The 16,887-nt window shown below is 46.5% G+C and overlaps 1 protein-coding gene across 3 annotated transcripts in view; it reads right to left on the minus strand.

Annotated features, from left to right (window-relative positions):
• The window catches only part of ADGRF5 (adhesion G protein-coupled receptor F5), a 108,052-nt gene that overhangs the window by 13,599 nt on the left and 77,566 nt on the right, over positions 1–16,887 (minus strand). For 2 of the 3 annotated variants that reach the window (XM_036249427.1, XM_036249426.1), the window contains exons 9-14: positions 14,448–14,669; positions 13,484–13,687; positions 4,740–4,910; positions 2,724–2,843; positions 2,365–2,574; positions 142–354 (exon numbers count right to left, since the gene is read on the minus strand). In XM_036249427.1, coding sequence (XP_036105320.1) covers positions 142–354; positions 2,365–2,574; positions 2,724–2,843; positions 4,740–4,910; positions 13,484–13,687; positions 14,448–14,669 — 1,140 coding nt within the window. The remainder of the gene's footprint in view (positions 1–141; positions 355–2,364; positions 2,575–2,723; positions 2,844–4,739; positions 4,911–13,483; positions 13,688–14,447; positions 14,670–16,887) is intronic. The other variant, XM_036249428.1, reaches the window with a different exon arrangement.

The raw sequence follows: 16,887 nt of genomic DNA on the forward strand, positions 1-16,887 counted from the left end.
AGAGAAGGCAATAATGGCTCTTGGGATTCACTCTGTTATATTCCGTCTCTGAAGCAATCCCATGTCTGCTTGACGAGTACATTCTTAGACTCCGCATGTAGGAAAGACTATGTCCTAACAACTCAGCCGCTGGCGCCTTACCAGCAGGAAAGGACAGCGAATCCACGCGGAAAGTTACTTCATAGTGTTCATCCTCCTCCACGCAGCACTTGAAGTGGTAGGAGCCTCTGCACGGAACTGAAGCTTCCAAAGGATCGACCAGGATGCTCTGCTCTAGAGGCAGCGGGTGAACCGTGACGTCTTTGGTGGCGATGCTGTATGCATTCTTGTATCTAAATATGCAGTGATAGGTTCCTGAGTGGACGGAAGCAAAATGAGATGGAATTAAATCATCTCTCCAAAAATGGCATTTGCTGGGAAGATTGAGAAGAGGCTTAACTGTCCTTGTCAAGCTTGAGCAAGGACACACCACACCTTCCTGGACAGTGGGTAAGAAATATTGGATAAATTCCCCTCCTGGGTGCTCTATGTATTTGAAGGACTTACCAAGGGCCCTGGTAAGTAAATATTCAATGACTTTCAAATAAAACTCAGTAGCTTATCCAAAGCTATGCGGTCTGTTAGGATGGAATCGGGTTTCAAAACAGGTTTCTGATACCTACGCCAAGGCTCTTTCATTAACCAGGGAATAAATGGGAATTTTGGTGTGTGCTGGGATGGGAAGTCCTTTGAAGACAGTTGTCACCCAGGTGGAACACTGGGAGGTTGTGACGCCCCCTCTTTCCATCTCTAAATGAACAGGCTACTCCAGGACCCCACGGTATCACCAAGGAGTGTGGAGAGGAAGAGGGGGAAGTGTTGGGAGAGCTCCACCTATGGACCCCGAAGCGAGGTGTCCGGTGTCTCACTCTCATCTAGGAAAGTGGCAAGATCAGAGGCTGCCCGGCCTCGCTGGAGCAAAGGGGAGGCCGCAGCAGGGGCAGCCGGCACGCCCGCTGCTTGGTGAGGCAGAGCGGACTGTGGACCGTACTTGGCTGAGTTTCTTGAAAGGCCCTTTCCTAAGGCAGAGCATGCCAGGGCCCCTCAGAGGAAGAGCCTCTATCGGAGAACCCGCCATGGGACAGTGCGGGAAGATGAGAAGAGCACCCGCAATTTAGTAAGACCCTTTGATTGTTTCCACATTTCTTCTCCTTGCTCCGACTTTGGAGAAGCCAGAGCAGCAGCTAGCTGGAGGGAAAGCAGGCAAAACCAAAACAGAGAGCGAACTCCTTGCAATTCTGTCGGGAGGGCAGGAAAATTCAAAGTCAATAGCAAACGCATGCGCAGTTGATTCAGATGAGACTAGGATTTTTTAGCTCTTGGGTATGAGCATGTGTAATAGATGAGGCGACTGGAAAAGCTGCAGCTCCTCCTAAGCGATTGTCCAGTAGAAGGAAAGGGCCATCTGGACAGAGCTAGGTGTGAGCTCAGCAAAGGGAGACAAGCACTCTCATTTTCTGATTTTCTTTTTTTTAACTGCCAAATCCAGCCAAACAATAATGAGTTATTTCTACAACATTGCTGGTTTTCATAGGAAAATATGAAGAAGACCTGGGAGTCACAGAGTCTGGACTGATTAACCTAACAGTTCATGGGAGACGTCAGATGAGGTGGTGCAGGGTTGGCCCCTGGCCCTGCCACTTACGAGACGTATAATCTCAGGCAATTTACTTAACCTCGCTGAGCCTCAGTTTTCCGATCTCCAAAATGGGGGTGATGCTAGCATCATCTAATCAGTTTATTGGTTTAAATGAATCAACACATCTTAACGTTTAGCAGTGTCTATCACATTGAAAGAGCTCAATGATATCAACTGGTATTGCAGCAGTTTGATCAAATTCTCTTCCCTCCCCCCAAAGATTCGCATTTCTTCCCAACATGAATACCGTATAGAGATAAATAGGAAACAAAAATGTTTCTTCCTTTGGAACCAGGCATATAAATCCTTTATCTAGATTTTTTTGATACCACAATTGGGTGAAACGCTCCCAAAAGTCTGGTAAAAGCACCTTTAATTAAAATCCTCTTAACTTCATGGCAAGAGCACAGGCTCTAGGACAGAGACAAGTTCTAACCCTAGCTCTACAACTTAAGGTGTACAAGCTTAGGCAGATCTATTAGCCTCCCTGAGCCTCAGTTTCCACATCTGTAAAATGGGTATAATGGCATCTTCCCTGAAAGGACTGTTGCATGAAATGTGATGACATATTTAATGTAAAGTGGCTGGCACAGACATGTCCCAGGACTGGCCCTCTGTGGATGGGAACTACTGTCGCATGCTTCGGGGCTCCAGGCAGCGAAGTGGGGTGCTGGCCTTCCACTCACCGTTCCATTCCCTTGTTGAGGTCCTCACTGTCAGCACGGACTCCGCTCTATCAGGATACCTCCTCGTGGTGTAAAACCTTTGGTATATTTTAATTCCAGCAGAAGTATTCCAATACACCTCATCATAGTTACTCACATCACTGATGCACTTTATAGAAAAGTTTTGTCCCTCAGAAACAGAAATTGGGTCCGGAGTTATTGTTATGTTGGCTGAAAGAATGCAAACAAAACAGACAAAAGAAAACCGACAACAAGTATAACGTTTAGTCTTTCTGGTGCCATCGACACATGAGTGAAATTTAACAGAGAGACAGAAAGCGTGGACCGTCCTGACTACTGTGTCAACGCGGGATTGGTACCTTGCTGCTCCTGGGCTTTACTTGTTTCTAGGCTGTTCCCGGTGGTGCTCTGAACTGTACTCATTTCCATCACATGCCTGAGGAGCTCGTGCACTTCCCCTTTGTGGCTGGATTTATCTCCTGATGGTCAGCAGGGCAAAAGGTTGCAAACTTAGGGATGTTGACTTAACCCAAGCTCCCCTCCAACCTCTTCCACGACACCTCAAGAGGCATTCAATGGCTCAGTTCTTATAACTTAATTCTCCAGCCTTTTAAAATACTTTAAAAATTATACCACATTGTATTTTAATTTTTTTCTTTCTATATTTCTTTTCTGTAAAAACGTGGACTCTCTCCTCTGTGTCTTTGCATCCCCAGCGCTTAGCACCTGGGTCTATTACCCAGTCTGTGCTTGCTAAACAGCAGTGATTTCTGGAGCTACATTTTCAGTAGGGGGGTCACTGCCCAAAGATTTACACCCGGATTGTCTCAGGAGAACTGGGCGATGTAGGCACCCTAACTATAAGCCTCTCTACATTTACTCCTCTTTCTGAGAATTTCCTCCTAGGACCTAGATTCATGAGGATGTATTCACCAAGAATGTTAACAAGACCTTTACCAATGTAAAAACCTATGTAAACATCCTACTAGTTTTGCCTCTGGCTCCTGGAGCATCTGTTATATAGTTGACATTTCTTTCTTCTTTTTCTTTCTTTTTTTTTTTTTTTTTGTACGTGCCCCTAGCAGGAACCGAACCCGGGACTCTCTAGTCCACAGGCCGAAGCTCCAACTGCTGAGCCAAACTGGCCAGGACACATAGTTGACATTTCAATATGCCATTTGGTTCTGTCTTCTCAAGCTCATGCCTCGAGCCCACTGAGGCTGGCCTGCTCCTCCAACCAGTGTCAAATCTGATCCTTAGTCATAACCGGAAAACTCAGGGTTTCCACAGTGCCCTTGAGAAGCTGGGAGTCAAGGGTTCAGGTACAGCCCCCAAGTCACCCAGGCATAAAGTGACGCATCCCTGGCGCTGCCCTTACTCGCTGTGGGGAGCTCGAGACAGCTTTCTGGGGCTGAGACAGCGGATTCTGCGAGAGAGAGCAGGAGAAGGCTCCTGGACTCCCATTCTCGATTCTCAGAACAGGTCCAAACCACCGGACCAGTGGTTTTCAGCGAAGGCTAAACCTGTCCCTAAGGTGACCAAAAGCCCACCTGAGGATACAAGTCGGGGGGGTTAAAACGCCACACACAGCAGCGCTCAAAAGGCTCCTGGACGGCCATGAGCTTTCAGATCAGCCTAATCTTGCTTTTTGTAAAGATGCCAGGTCACCCCAATAGGACAGGTGAACAAGAGTAACAAGGACCTCTCTATCAGTCCTTTCTCCAAATTGTTCATGATTTATCTAAAGAGTTCGTTTTTGTAAGATGGGTGGAAAAGCAAGGTTGGCTGCCCTGTTTGTGCAGACAGGGCTGAAGTTATAGTGCCTTATGATATGAGGAGAAGAAACGCTACTTTTAAGGGGCCTAAGAAAGCAGAATTAATTGGAATATTAAAAATCACTTGCTACAACTGTAAAATAACCACAAAATACCAGCTTGTTAAGCTTTCTGCAGCGTTCTTCCTAGAATCGGTGATGGACGGGAGGGAGGCACCACAAGCGGAGGTGGAGGGTGGTGGGGGAAGAGCCAGGCTATTGTCGTTCAAGGGAGGGAGAATGGAATTATGGGAGGAAGGGGGGAGAATTAGGGGTGCTATTCCCGTTATAAACTCCAGCGTCAATAGGACTAATCGACGTGTGGAACCAGTTCCCAGTCCACTCGCCGCAGCGCCCAGGGCAGGCTGTTCCTTCCCCGCACCTGGCCCCATCCCACCTTCGCCATCTGACCGGTTTCCAGCGACAGGACAGAGGGAAATCCTCCGCCGTTTCTCGCTCCCACCTCCAGGGGAGGCCCTGCTCTGTGGCTCCTGGACATTCCCAGTGGATGGGCAGCGCTGGGTTCGAGGCCAAGGCTGCACATTCTAGTAGGCGTCCTTACCCACAGCCGTGAACGTCACTTCTATGTTCTTACTGCCTCGGGCTCCGTGGGCGCTGACGAACTCACACGTGTAGACGGCGGTCCTTCCAGCCGACCCGCTGGGACACTGGGTTCCGTCGGCCGTGAGGGTGTACCTGCTGCAGCTGGAGCCCGATTCTGTCTCCGAGTTTCCTGCAATGACATGAGCAGTCCTGCAGTCACAGGTGGCTGGCCCTCGAGTCGGGAGCAGAGAGGCCAGATCCGTGGAAATGACTTATTAATTAAATTCGATGTCTTCTCTTTCGGTGGAGAGGAGGCGGGAGACTGGGCGGTTCTGTCTGCAGACTGGAAGGCCGGGTTGCCTGGCTGCAGAACCCAAACTCAAGCAATTACTGGCAGGGTGTTGTTGAGGAAGTCACTAACCCGTGCCTCAGTTTCTCCAGATGTAAAACGAGGAGGAATAATAATAGCTACAGCCCAGGATGGCAGTCAGGTAAAGTGAGTTAATATATAAAAACACTTAGACCAGTGCCAGTCATGATGGTTGTTAGAATGTGAAAAATTAAGAAAGAGAAGAAAGGTCTCTGGACATGATTTCCACTGGAAAGAAAAAATTGTCAGATTATTTAGATTATCACTATATTTTAAAATGCGTTTTTATTGATTTTTTTTAGAGACAGAGAGAAAGGGAGAGAGAGAGAAACATCAATAAGAGAGAGAAACATAGATCGGCCGCCTCCTGCACGCCCCCTACTGGGGATCGAGGCCAGGCACGTGCCCTGATCTGGAGTCTACCCGGGACCTCTCAAGCCATGGGATGACACTCAATCCACTGAGCCACACTGGCTGGGACAGACTGTTACTATAGAAAGGAGGTAGAGACAAGACTGGAACATCTGCTATTCATCTCATTTGAGAAATGTTTTCATACCATGTTCCCTCTTATTAGTCTGTATGTTTTATTGGAAGCTTCAGCTTCATGCTTTTCCAAGTTACCAGCCGCTTCCTCTTCAAAACCTTGTTTTTCATTTTCCAGATGCCATGCCCCCAAGCCACCTTTATTTCTTGCCTGCGGCTCTGTAACCCCCTTCTGGTGAATATTTTCTCCTCCAGGGCCTCCCTCCTCTAATATTGCTTCCTGCCATGAACTCTCAAGGCATCCTTCCAACACCACTAATCTTCCAAAAATTAAAGAAAAATAATAGACCTTCTGCTTGGCTCCAACATTAAATGCATCCTTTTGGCCTTGGCTGAATAATCTGTGATATTTGAAATATTTTGAGTGATATGTAACCAGCTTTTCTTCCCAATCCCTCAAATCGTTGTTCAAAACACGAAACTGATTTCCATCTTCATCCCCTTGATCCCCTACATTACCTCCTAGCTCGTAGGCTAAGTGTCCCGACTTGTCTCTGTGGCTCAGCCCTCCGCTTATTTTTTGCAAACCCACTTCTTCCAATTCCCCCAGGCCCTGTTTCATCCTTTATCTTTCCTCTCTCTTGTGTTTTTAATCTTTCCTTGGGCTCTTTCATGCTAACCACCAGGTATACTCCTCTCCCTTCCTAAAATAATCTTCCTAATCACTGCATTCTCTTCTTCTCTTCCTACCACAACGCTTCTGCATTCGCCACTCTAACTTTGTATCAAACCCCTGTCGTTTGCCTTCTTTCCCCCTTCGCTCTTCTTACAGTGTTCCTTACGTCCAACTGCGAGTTCCTCTTTCCCAGATCCAGTGGCTTCTTCCCCAGCTACCTGGACTGCAGCACCCCATTCTGCCGACCACCTTCTCTTTGCCTTGGTCTGCTCAAGTCCACAGATCTCTCCTGCTTCCCCTGTCTCTCCATCCCTCCTCTGGGTCTCCTTCCAAGGCTCCTTGCCTTCCGTTGCCTTCATAAACAGTGGCACTGGCCATTTTTCCCCAGGACACTGGCCTTGCCCCACGCCCTCTGATATCGACGCTTTCTTGTCGTTTTCTCTACTGTCCACTGGGCAATGTCATCTACACCACGGCTCCTATTATATCTTGTATTTGGATATCTCTCCACTCCAGCTCTAAGAGACACTCTTGTTGGAAACTCTAGAAGCAAATTCCCCAGTGCCAATTTGACATTTGAGGTACCTCCCAGTCAACACGTCCAACTGGAACTCGGTGTTCTTCTCCCCAGAGCCTGTGCATCTTCTCATACTTCTCTTCTTTGCCAGTGGCAATTCACAAAATTAACAATCTTAAGGTCATTTTTAATTCCTTGTATCGCCTCACATCCCACTTCCAATCAGTTGTAAAAGTTTTTAGGTTATACTTCTAAATCATCTCACAACTGTCCTCTCCACTCCAACCTGTGGTCTCTAGCCCAGGCACCATTATCTAGTATCTGCCAACTGCATACTGTGGTAACTCGGTCTCTATTTTTGGTTATCTGGTCCTTCAATCTATTGGCTACACTACCTCGAAGTTTATTTTTAGTTTTTAAAATTTATTTTTCTAAAGTTCAGGCCCGACCATCTAATTCTCTTCTTTTACCTTTAAATCTTTTTATTGCCTACAAAATACACTAAAATCTCTTTAGTGTGATATATGTATTTATTAACAGTATGCTCTCACTCGGCCTCTGCATTCTTAATCTCGTTCTATGTCAGTCTCTTAAATACTAGGTCCTACTTCAACATGCCTTGCAGCTTCATCCCGCTTGCCTGTGCTCACACCTGGAAAATTCTCCTTCTCTCCTCCTGTTGACTCTTACTCATCCTTCAAGCCCAGCTTTCTCACCAGACGAATGTGCAAGAAAATGAGCTACCCACGATGGGGCATATAAACACATATACAGGAATATAAGGTCCAGTAGATGGGTTTCATAAGAGAGAGATACATTCAGAATGGAGATCAAAGGGGGGAGATTAAAAATTGGAAGATTTCGGAGGAGAGGGAAAGTTTGCTCTAGGCCTTGAAAGACACGGGCAGAAATGGTGGCTGTGGCGTCTGATGTGCGCTTGTGGGTACGTGGTGTGGGTGAGTCCGCCCGTCGGAGAGCGTGGTGTTCTATGACCCCGCTTCAGGAGCTGGGTTGGGGGATGGGAAATTCCTGGGGACTCTAAGCCCCCCACCTTTCTCTAACTTAAGCAGCTCCATTCAGGTCTGCTTTACACAGCAGACGTGTGGTTCTCAACCAGGGGCCATTTTGCCTCTTTGGGGGACATCTGGCAATATTTGGGGACATTTTTGACGGTCACCGCTGGGGCTGCTACTGGCATCTAGTGAGCAGGGACCAGGGATGCTGATAAACATCCTGCAACTCACAGGACAGCTCCCCTCTGCTGGAGTGATCTGGCCCAAAATGTCACGAGTGCCGAGATGGGGGAAAGTACATTAGGCAAACACTCAGATTTTGCTTGAAGAAAAGATTCCATAGTTCAATCAGAATCCACCGGTGAAGGCAAAGCACAGAAGCAGTAGCCTGTGGTCTTGTTGGGGGGACAGGGAACAGTAGTTCTGTGAGGCTGAACCCTGCAGGAAAAGAGTGGAGGTCGGGCTCCGAAGAGATGGTAAACTCAGAGATCAGAGGTGGGAACTCTCAGTCGGCAGCATTCACATTGCGTTTCACCCAGCACAGCGGGGGCCGTGCGCTGCCGGTCCTGCCCCGCTGGTGCTGAGTGCGTCTGAGGAGCTGGGGGTCCTGCCCCGCTGGTGCTGAGTGCGTCTGAGGAGCTGGGGGTCCTGCCCCTCTGGTGCTGAGTGCGTCTGAGGAGCTGGGGCCGGGCCTTCTGGACAAGGGATGGTGCGCAACTGCGGGCTTGCCGCTTACGATGAGCTCATGTCCAGTGCAAATTTCCCACCAACCACACTGAGGAAAAGTGAGCGGCTGGCCTATAAATCTATGGCTGTGATCAGAAAATAGTTAGTGTGGCAGATTCAATGCAGTCAGTTCTGTTGTAAATTTATCGTTTCAGTGTTTTTCCCTGCAAAAGTCTTGTCATGTAGGTCCCGTTATCACTATGTAATGGACGAAGTTCTGGGAGTCAACGAGGGGACCCAACCCCCTCACATCAGGACAGGGGCGCACGGCTAGGCCGGGATCACAGTTTCCCAGGACCAGATGCTGTCCTACTGAAAACCACAGGTTGTAAGGCTCATTTTTCCAGGACTGAAGACTTGACTCAAGTTCTTTTTTCTTTTTCTTTTTTAAAAGTCCAATTTGGTGGGCATTCCTTGAAGTGGAGGAATCGCTACTTAAGATCGGATTTGTCTGTGGCATTGCTGGGAACGCAGAGGGACACAGAGGAGAAGGAGGAAGGGCAGTGGGTGAGGAGGGAACCCTTGGCCACTGTCGTGAAGGCATGTCCTCGTGTGTAAATGAGGGACTGGACTAAATCCACGGCTCTCACTCCGCTCTGCCCAGTAAAATCTCCTGTGACATTTAAGAACATATGCCACTGCCTGGAGCCCAAACCCGAATTCCAATTCGGTTGCTTTAAACAATTTAAGCCCTGACACCTGGTCTTAAAAAAGAAAACAGAAAGGGTGACCATCACGTGCAGCCATGGAGACTGCTGCCTCCACCAATGCCGCTTGCTACTCCTGGTCGCTCCCCAGCCGGTCCCGCTGCAGTGCCGGGGCAGGCCGACTCCTCCTGGCTCGCCATACAGCGCGGCTGAGTGGATGAGAAGACAGGACCCACAGTACTCTGTCCGCAAGAGACCCACCTCAGGAGGAAAGAAACACACAGACTAAAAGTAAAGAGATGGATGAAGAGATTTTATGCAAATGAAAATGAAACAAAAGCAGGGCTGGCAACACTTATATCTGAAAAAAATAGACTTTAGAACAAAGGCAAAGAAGGACCCTACATAATGATACAGAAAATGATCCAACAAGAGGATGCAACCCTGGTGAACACTGATGCACCCAACATAGGAGCACCTAAATATGTCAGGCAAATCTCGAGGGACATAGGAGGCAGAGATAGCACAGTCACAGTCGAGGATTTTAACAACCCATTGACATCAATGGATAGATCTTCCAGACAGAAAATCAACAAGGAAACAGTGGCCTTAAATGACATCCTAGATGAGATAGATTTAATTGATATCTTCAGAGCATTTCACACCAAAGCAGCAGAATATACAGTCTTTTCAAGTGCCCATAGAACATGTTCTAGGATAGACCCCATGTTAGAACACAAAACAAGTCTCAATAAATTTAAAACATTGAAATCAGAGCAAGCATTTTCTCTGACCACAATGGTATGAAACTAGAAATCAATCACAAGGAAAAACCTGAAAAACACACAAGATCACGCAGACCACACACCGTGACATACATGAAAGCCACCAGACTGATTTCTTTTCTTTTCTTTTTTTTTTTATCCTCACCCGAGGCTATTTTTCCATTTTTTGTACAGACAGAGTGGGAGGGAGAGAGAGGGAGAGAGAGAGAAACATCGACGTGAAGGGACACATCGAGTGGCTGCCACCCGCACAACCATCCAGGGCCGGGGACAAACTGTAACCGAAGTACTCGCCCTTAGCGGGAACCAAACCCGGGTCTCTCCGGACCGCAGGCCGACGCTCTAACTGCTGAGCCAAACTGGCCAGGGCACCAGACTGATTTCTATTCAACCAGGGAAAAACGGCCGTCTCACTTCTTTATCTCTTCCTCTTGCTCTGTTTGGCTGCAAAAATAGCATCTCAGACCGCGCACAAGCACGCACTATAACCCAAGCGTAAAAACTTAAGTGGGCAATTGGGCAGAGAAGACACAAAGAAGGGAGCCCTGGAGTCTGCGGCTGCTCCTCCCCACAAGTCCCTCGGGGTGCTGCCCCATGATGTCACATGCCCTCCTCAGTCAGCCAAGAAGGGGCCAACACCCTCTTGTAAAGATTGCTGATGACTCATCTGCATGACGATGGGCCAGGAATGCAGGGCAGGCAGAGCCCAGACGGAGCTTATGAACTCACTTCAGCCCTGTTCTAGCTTGTGGGCAAAAAGAAAATGAAGACTTCATTATTTTTTATCATCGTGCCACACAAGAAGAGCGATGGTGACAAAATCAACTCAGTTGCCCTTAAATTCCCCCAAATTGTCTGTTCGTTCCTACACAGTCAAAGCTAGTATTAGATAAAGGAAAACAAGAAGCTGCACTAGTAATAATAACTCCTGGTGCCTCTGCTATTATCACTACTAACATTCATACTACAGTAGTTCCTCTTTCTCTGCATTTTTGCTTTCTGCCATTTCGTTACCCACAGCCAACTGTGGTGTGGAAATACTAAGTGGAAAATTCTAGAAATAAACAATTCATACGTTTTGAATTGCAGCATTCTCCATAGCATGATGAAATCTCATGCACACTACATGCACGGTAACAACGAGAGATTTTGAAAGAGAGACCAAATTCACATAATTTACTATAATATAATTGTTCTATTTTATTATTAGTTATGATTGCTAATCTCTTACTGTGTCTAATTTATAAATCAAACTTTACCATAAGTATGTATGCATAGGGAAAAACAGCATGTCTAGGGTCCGGTACTATCCCTGGTTTCAGGCATCCACAGGGGGTCTTGGAACACATACTGGTAGATAAGGGGAACTACTGTATTACTTCTATTACCATGATCATTAATATCATAGTTGGTGCCTGTTGATTTGAAAAACTGCAGAAAGCCCTCCCTATTCAAGAGACCTCCCCCTCCTTAAAGCTAGAAATCTTACTATGGCTGATTACTTCTTCCTGTCTTATCCTTTGCCAGAATGTTCTGAAAAGGACATGTATCTGATTCTGAGGTGTGGCAACACATCAGTTCCAAATGATTTGGGTGAATTATTTTGCTACTTTGTTTCTTACTGGCCTGGAAAAGTGGGTGCTGAAGCCCCTGTGGATTTGGAGAAAGACTGCTGCAGAGAGGGGGCAGCCGAGGGGGGGGGAAGGGCAGGGTGCCCAGAGCAGAGGCTAAATTCATCAGCGACGTGATTGCTGCAGGTCCCCAGGTGGCCAGCCCTGTGACAGGAAACCCATTGTTCTGAGGTCGGGTCATCGCGCACTGGGCATCAGGCTGGCCACAGAAAGGTCTCTGAGCATCTGCACTGCAGACTTCCTGGTCCCTCCGCCACGGGGCGACGCTTTTCACCCCTCAGAGTGGAAGCTCATAAGCTTCCACGGCAACTTCACAAGGTCTGTCTCCCATCTGGCAGATCCTTCAGGATGCCTGCACCTCCTCTTCCTTAAAAATCAAGGAAGTGACTAATCGTACCATGTGTCAACCTTTGCAGCAGTTACCAGATGCCGTTTCCATGCTTTGGGGGCTTTAAAGTGTTTAGCGTTTGCTGCAGCTGAAATGTACTTAGCGAAAGAGATGTGCTCAGGAGCAGGTGCACGCACAGCCATCACTACTTCATTGTTTTGTAATTTAAAATAGGCTGAGAGTGAAGGCTTTGTAAAAGAAAGTCTCCACCATGACTAATCTATTTTATGGGTAAAGCCACATTGTATTGTAATGATTCCTTCAGATAAAGCTAGACACCTAACACTGTCCTTTCTTAAGGGGAGGACCAGGTGTCATTATCCGGGGGCTCTAGGCAGAAAGCAGCCTCTGCCTCTGGACAAACTGACAGATTGGCGCCCCGGCGCTGGCCAGTGATATGGTTTGGCTAAGACAGACACTGGCCTTATGACACAAGTCCCAATTCTTTTTCTTTTCCTATTGTCGCAACCTTGAATAAGTCATTTAGTTGGCACCTCGATTTCTTTTCGAAAATTGGATGGAAAAAACCACCAGCTTCATACTTCTGGTCAAGTTTTAAATGTGATTAAAAGTAATAACATGTTTTTTAAAAAATTGCTGAATCACAACTGTTATACCAAAGAAAGTTGGTATTGTTATTTTCATTATTATCATTATTGTTATTATCACTCATCAGTATAAGCTGGGAAGGTGGAGAACTTCAAATAAATCTCAGATCTAAAAAGCAAGCAAACGGGATCAGAAAATGACATGAGACAATTGAAAGACAAACATGTCTACCCAAGGAGATTTAAAAAAAAAAAAGAGCCCTGGCCAGTTTGGCTCAGCGGTTAGAGCGTCAGCCTGCAGACCAAAGAGTCTCGGGTTTGATTCCAGCCAAGGGCATGTATCTCGGGTGCAGTTTGTCCCTGCCTCTGGTCAGGGTCGTGCGGGAGGCAACCAGTTGATGTGTCTCTCTCACATCTATTTTCTCTCTCCTGTCCTCACACTCTATCTGAAGATATTTAAGAAAATATCCTCAGGAGAGGATTAAAAAATAATAATAATAAAAAAGAGAGAGAGACAGAATTAGATAATATAGAAGAAAGTGCAGATACAAAGGCAGAGAAGCGAGAACAGACAGCAAGAGAAGACACAGAAACAAGAAGTTCCAAGACAGCCTCAGAAGCAAAAGTGATGAGCTCACCCTTCACTCCTTGCTGAAGGCAGAAAGGGTAAGAAGGTGGGGACGAGCCTTCCTGCAGGCAGGAGATGCTATGGACCTATGTCATCGGGGCAGAAGGCCTCTTGGGTCTTCTCTGCCAGAATCTTTACAATCCAGGCATGACACTTGTATGCATATATTTGGGGGATTTTGTTCTAGAATGGCTAAGCTGAAGCTGCATCAAACCTAGTACTTTTTCACAGTCTGAAGCCTAGGAAAACACAGCCGTCTGGCATTTCCTCCTTCACCCCCGGCACCTCCCATATTTACGTGGCCAAGGGGCAGAACCCTGTTTGTGACAGGGCCTCTGACATTCTTACCTGGAACGGTTATCTCCCCCTCCTGCTTCCACTCCACTGCACTCCAGTTAACATTAATCTCACTGCAGCAGTTCAGAGAGACGGGACTGCTGTCACACGTCACCCTCATTTCGTCGATTGCAAAAATTCGGATGGGCGTCACATTAATTTTTTTTCTGGATTCATATTCAAAAATATCTAATGTCAGTTTGCAAATATATTCACCTGTATAGAATACATGAAAGCATTTATTACCATATATCTATATATCACCTTAGAAGAATGGCAGTCTCATCTCATTTTCAAAAGCATCTGAGACTTGGTCTAAACAGCCCAGGAAAGCCTTGGAGAACTAGAAGACTATGGATAATTGTGGCAGTCTACGTAACTCTGTGGCAAAATCAGGCTCAACAAAGATGACAGGGCCCGTGTGTTTGCAACCCAACTTCATTCAGAGAAAAAGGTGGTCCTGGTGACCTCTGGATTCCAATGGGGTTGTTAAACTAGAATGTCAGGTTAAGACATATGTTTCTGTGGTTGCTGGGGAGAGGGTCAAGAAGGGGCAGGGAGAAGGGATTGTTATAATGGAGTATAAGGACATTGTGAGGGCAGGTGATGGAAATGTTTACTATCCTGATTAGGGCGATAGTTTCAGAAGTACGCATATATCTAAACTTATTAAATTGAACACTTTAAATATGCAGTTTGTTACATGTCTATTCTACCTCAACAAAGCTGTTTAAATTTTTTTTTTTTTAATTAAAAGCATAAGTCTGTGGTTTTGTCTCAGGTTTCAACTTCGAAGCTTCAGCCAATGTGGAAACTGTATGTTTCCCAAGACTAATTTGATTGGCTGCTACGTCTGGAAAAGTTGAGTCTAGTGACTTATATTTGAAGATGCAAACACTGTATACGTGTTCTATGGTCTGCTTCCTTCTGAGCTCTCCACTCCTCTCCTCCCACCAGTTCTTGGGTGGACACCCACCCGCATCACCCTGAGTGATGTTGTACACGGTGAGGCGCGACACCGAGGTCATGTTGTTGAGCACGGTGGTGTACACCCAGAATTGGCTGCCGTTCTGGATGTCGGCGCTCCTTCCGACATGGTGCCAGGACACATTGGAGGACGCAACGTCGTTTTCACACACCAGAGTCACTGTATCCCCTTCAAAGATGACTTCCGGTATGACAAAGAACCTTGTTTCATCTGAAAACCCAAAGGAAAGAATTATTACGATTCCAAAGCAAATACAGGCAACGAAAGCTACTCACCCGACGCCCCCACCACGAGGTTCTCAGGAGGTCGCCCCAGCATCTTGGTGCTCTCCAGAATGAGGCGACACACCGTCCTCACTCCATCCCTGGGCAGCTGTTATCTGCGGCTCACAGTGACAGCCTGCTAGATACTGGGGACATGGTTTCCAGTGTGGGGTCTGCACACCTGAGGGTCCTCAGTGGTAGTAATGGGGATCCCAAAGCTATTTTGAATATTTCAAACAGTCTGGCAGAAAATTGCACATTTGTCTATGAAAAGCCACACCAGCTAACTTAAACATCAAGTTTCTTTGCTGTTGACTCGAATACATCCATGGCTTCATACTGATAACCAGGGTCTCGTGCTGACTGAAAGTTCTCTGCTAGGTCTGATGAGTTAGAAATGGGAAAAGAATCGTTTTAACTAATAAAGTCTGCTCAGCAAATACTTTTTTAACACCTAAAACCCATGGGCCCCTAAGTGTGGGAATTTTATAGACACACAGGTCTGGATTTGAATCCCGTGCCTCACGTAGCTGTGTGGCCCTGGAGAACTCACTTGGCTGCTCTGAGCCTCAGCTCCCTTGTCTGGAAAGTAGCACAAGCTACCTTGGGAGGTGACTTGGGGGAATAGTAGCTATTATTGTTTTCACGGTAAAACTCTGGAGAACCACTGTGTTAAGTAATCTCCCAGGTAGAAATAAAAACACAGTACGTGTTATTTTTGCATGTCTTGTTGAGGCGGTCCTTTGCTTACATAACAGGCAGTTTTGCCCTCTAAGCTGTGTCCCGTGCTGGCCCTTCCTGAGGTCCATGTGGCGAGGAAATGGGAGGAGCTGAGTAAGGAGCTTCCATGAGGCTCCTTTGCATGGAGTTTCATGCTCAGACAAGACCTCTCCATTCTGTAATCATGGAACCAAAATACCATCACATTAATTTGGGTGGTATTATGTTCTGATCAAACTATCAAGGTATGTAAATACTTCTTATCGCTTTTTTTTAGGTTGCTGGTAAACTAAGATTTTATTTTATTTTATTTTAGAGAGAGGAAGGGAGAGGGAGAGAGAGAGATAGAAACATTAACGAGCGAGAACATCGATTGGTCGCCTCCTGCATGCCCCCCACTGGGGATCTGGCCCACAACCTGGGCATGTGTCCTGACCAGGAATCGAACCGGTGACCTCTTGGTGCATGGGTCAGGCTCAACCACTGAGCCACACTGGCAGAGCTACACTAAGATTTTTAAAAATCCCATTCAACCATTAGGAATCAGTCACCTGTGAATACTTAATGTAGTGAACTAACTGGCTTTGAAGTCACACAAACTCGTATCGCTTACTATGTGTCCCTGAGCAAATTATTTGCCCTCTGTGCGCCCCCATTTCCTCACCTGTAAAACAAAGATAATAATATCTACCTTGTGGACTATATGAAGGTGAAATATGGGGAACACACTGGGCTTAATCTAGGAAAGATACAGTAACAGCACTCTCTTTTCATCACTGTTGTTGCTAACAACTACAGCTAATTAAACTGCCAGTATCATATGGTTGCATAGAACTGATCAGCAATTTGTTGGCAGTGATTAAAGAAAGGGGTGTCTCCCTGGCCAGTGTGGCTCAGTGGTTGAGCGTTGATCCATGCACCAAATGGTCGCCGGTTCAATTCCCAGTCAGGACACATGCTCAGGTTGTGGGCCCGATCCCCAGTGGGGGGCATGCGGGAGGCAGCCAATCGATTTTCTCTCTCATCAATGTTTCTATCTCTCTCTCCCTCTCCCTTCCTCTCTCTAACATCAATAAAGAAAAAATGTGTGTGTGAGTGTGTGTGTGTTTAAACCTCTAAAAAAAGGGAAAGAGGTGTCTAGTTAAGGACCCTGCTGATTAATCAAGCATCACCAGAGGACTGATACATGACAAAATCAGTTCTGAAGACTGCCGTGTGCTTCTTTGTTTCATAAAGGTGGATTTAAAAATAAGTTCCTGATACCAAATCATTCACTCAATATTTTTCTCACTTGTTCTCTTCCTCTCCCTTGCCCCTCAAATATAAATTTTTAAAGCACTCAGTCACTGGGATTTTTTTGAATATTTGTATTTGGGGTAAACACCACCAATGCTTTGGAGAGCAGGGTGGTGTCTGAGCTCCCCAGGGAATTGTACATGACTGAA

This window comes from Molossus molossus, unplaced genomic scaffold (assembly GCF_014108415.1).
Source record: "Molossus molossus isolate mMolMol1 unplaced genomic scaffold, mMolMol1.p scaffold_m16_p_8, whole genome shotgun sequence".
NCBI classification, from domain to species: domain Eukaryota; kingdom Metazoa; phylum Chordata; class Mammalia; order Chiroptera; family Molossidae; genus Molossus; species Molossus molossus.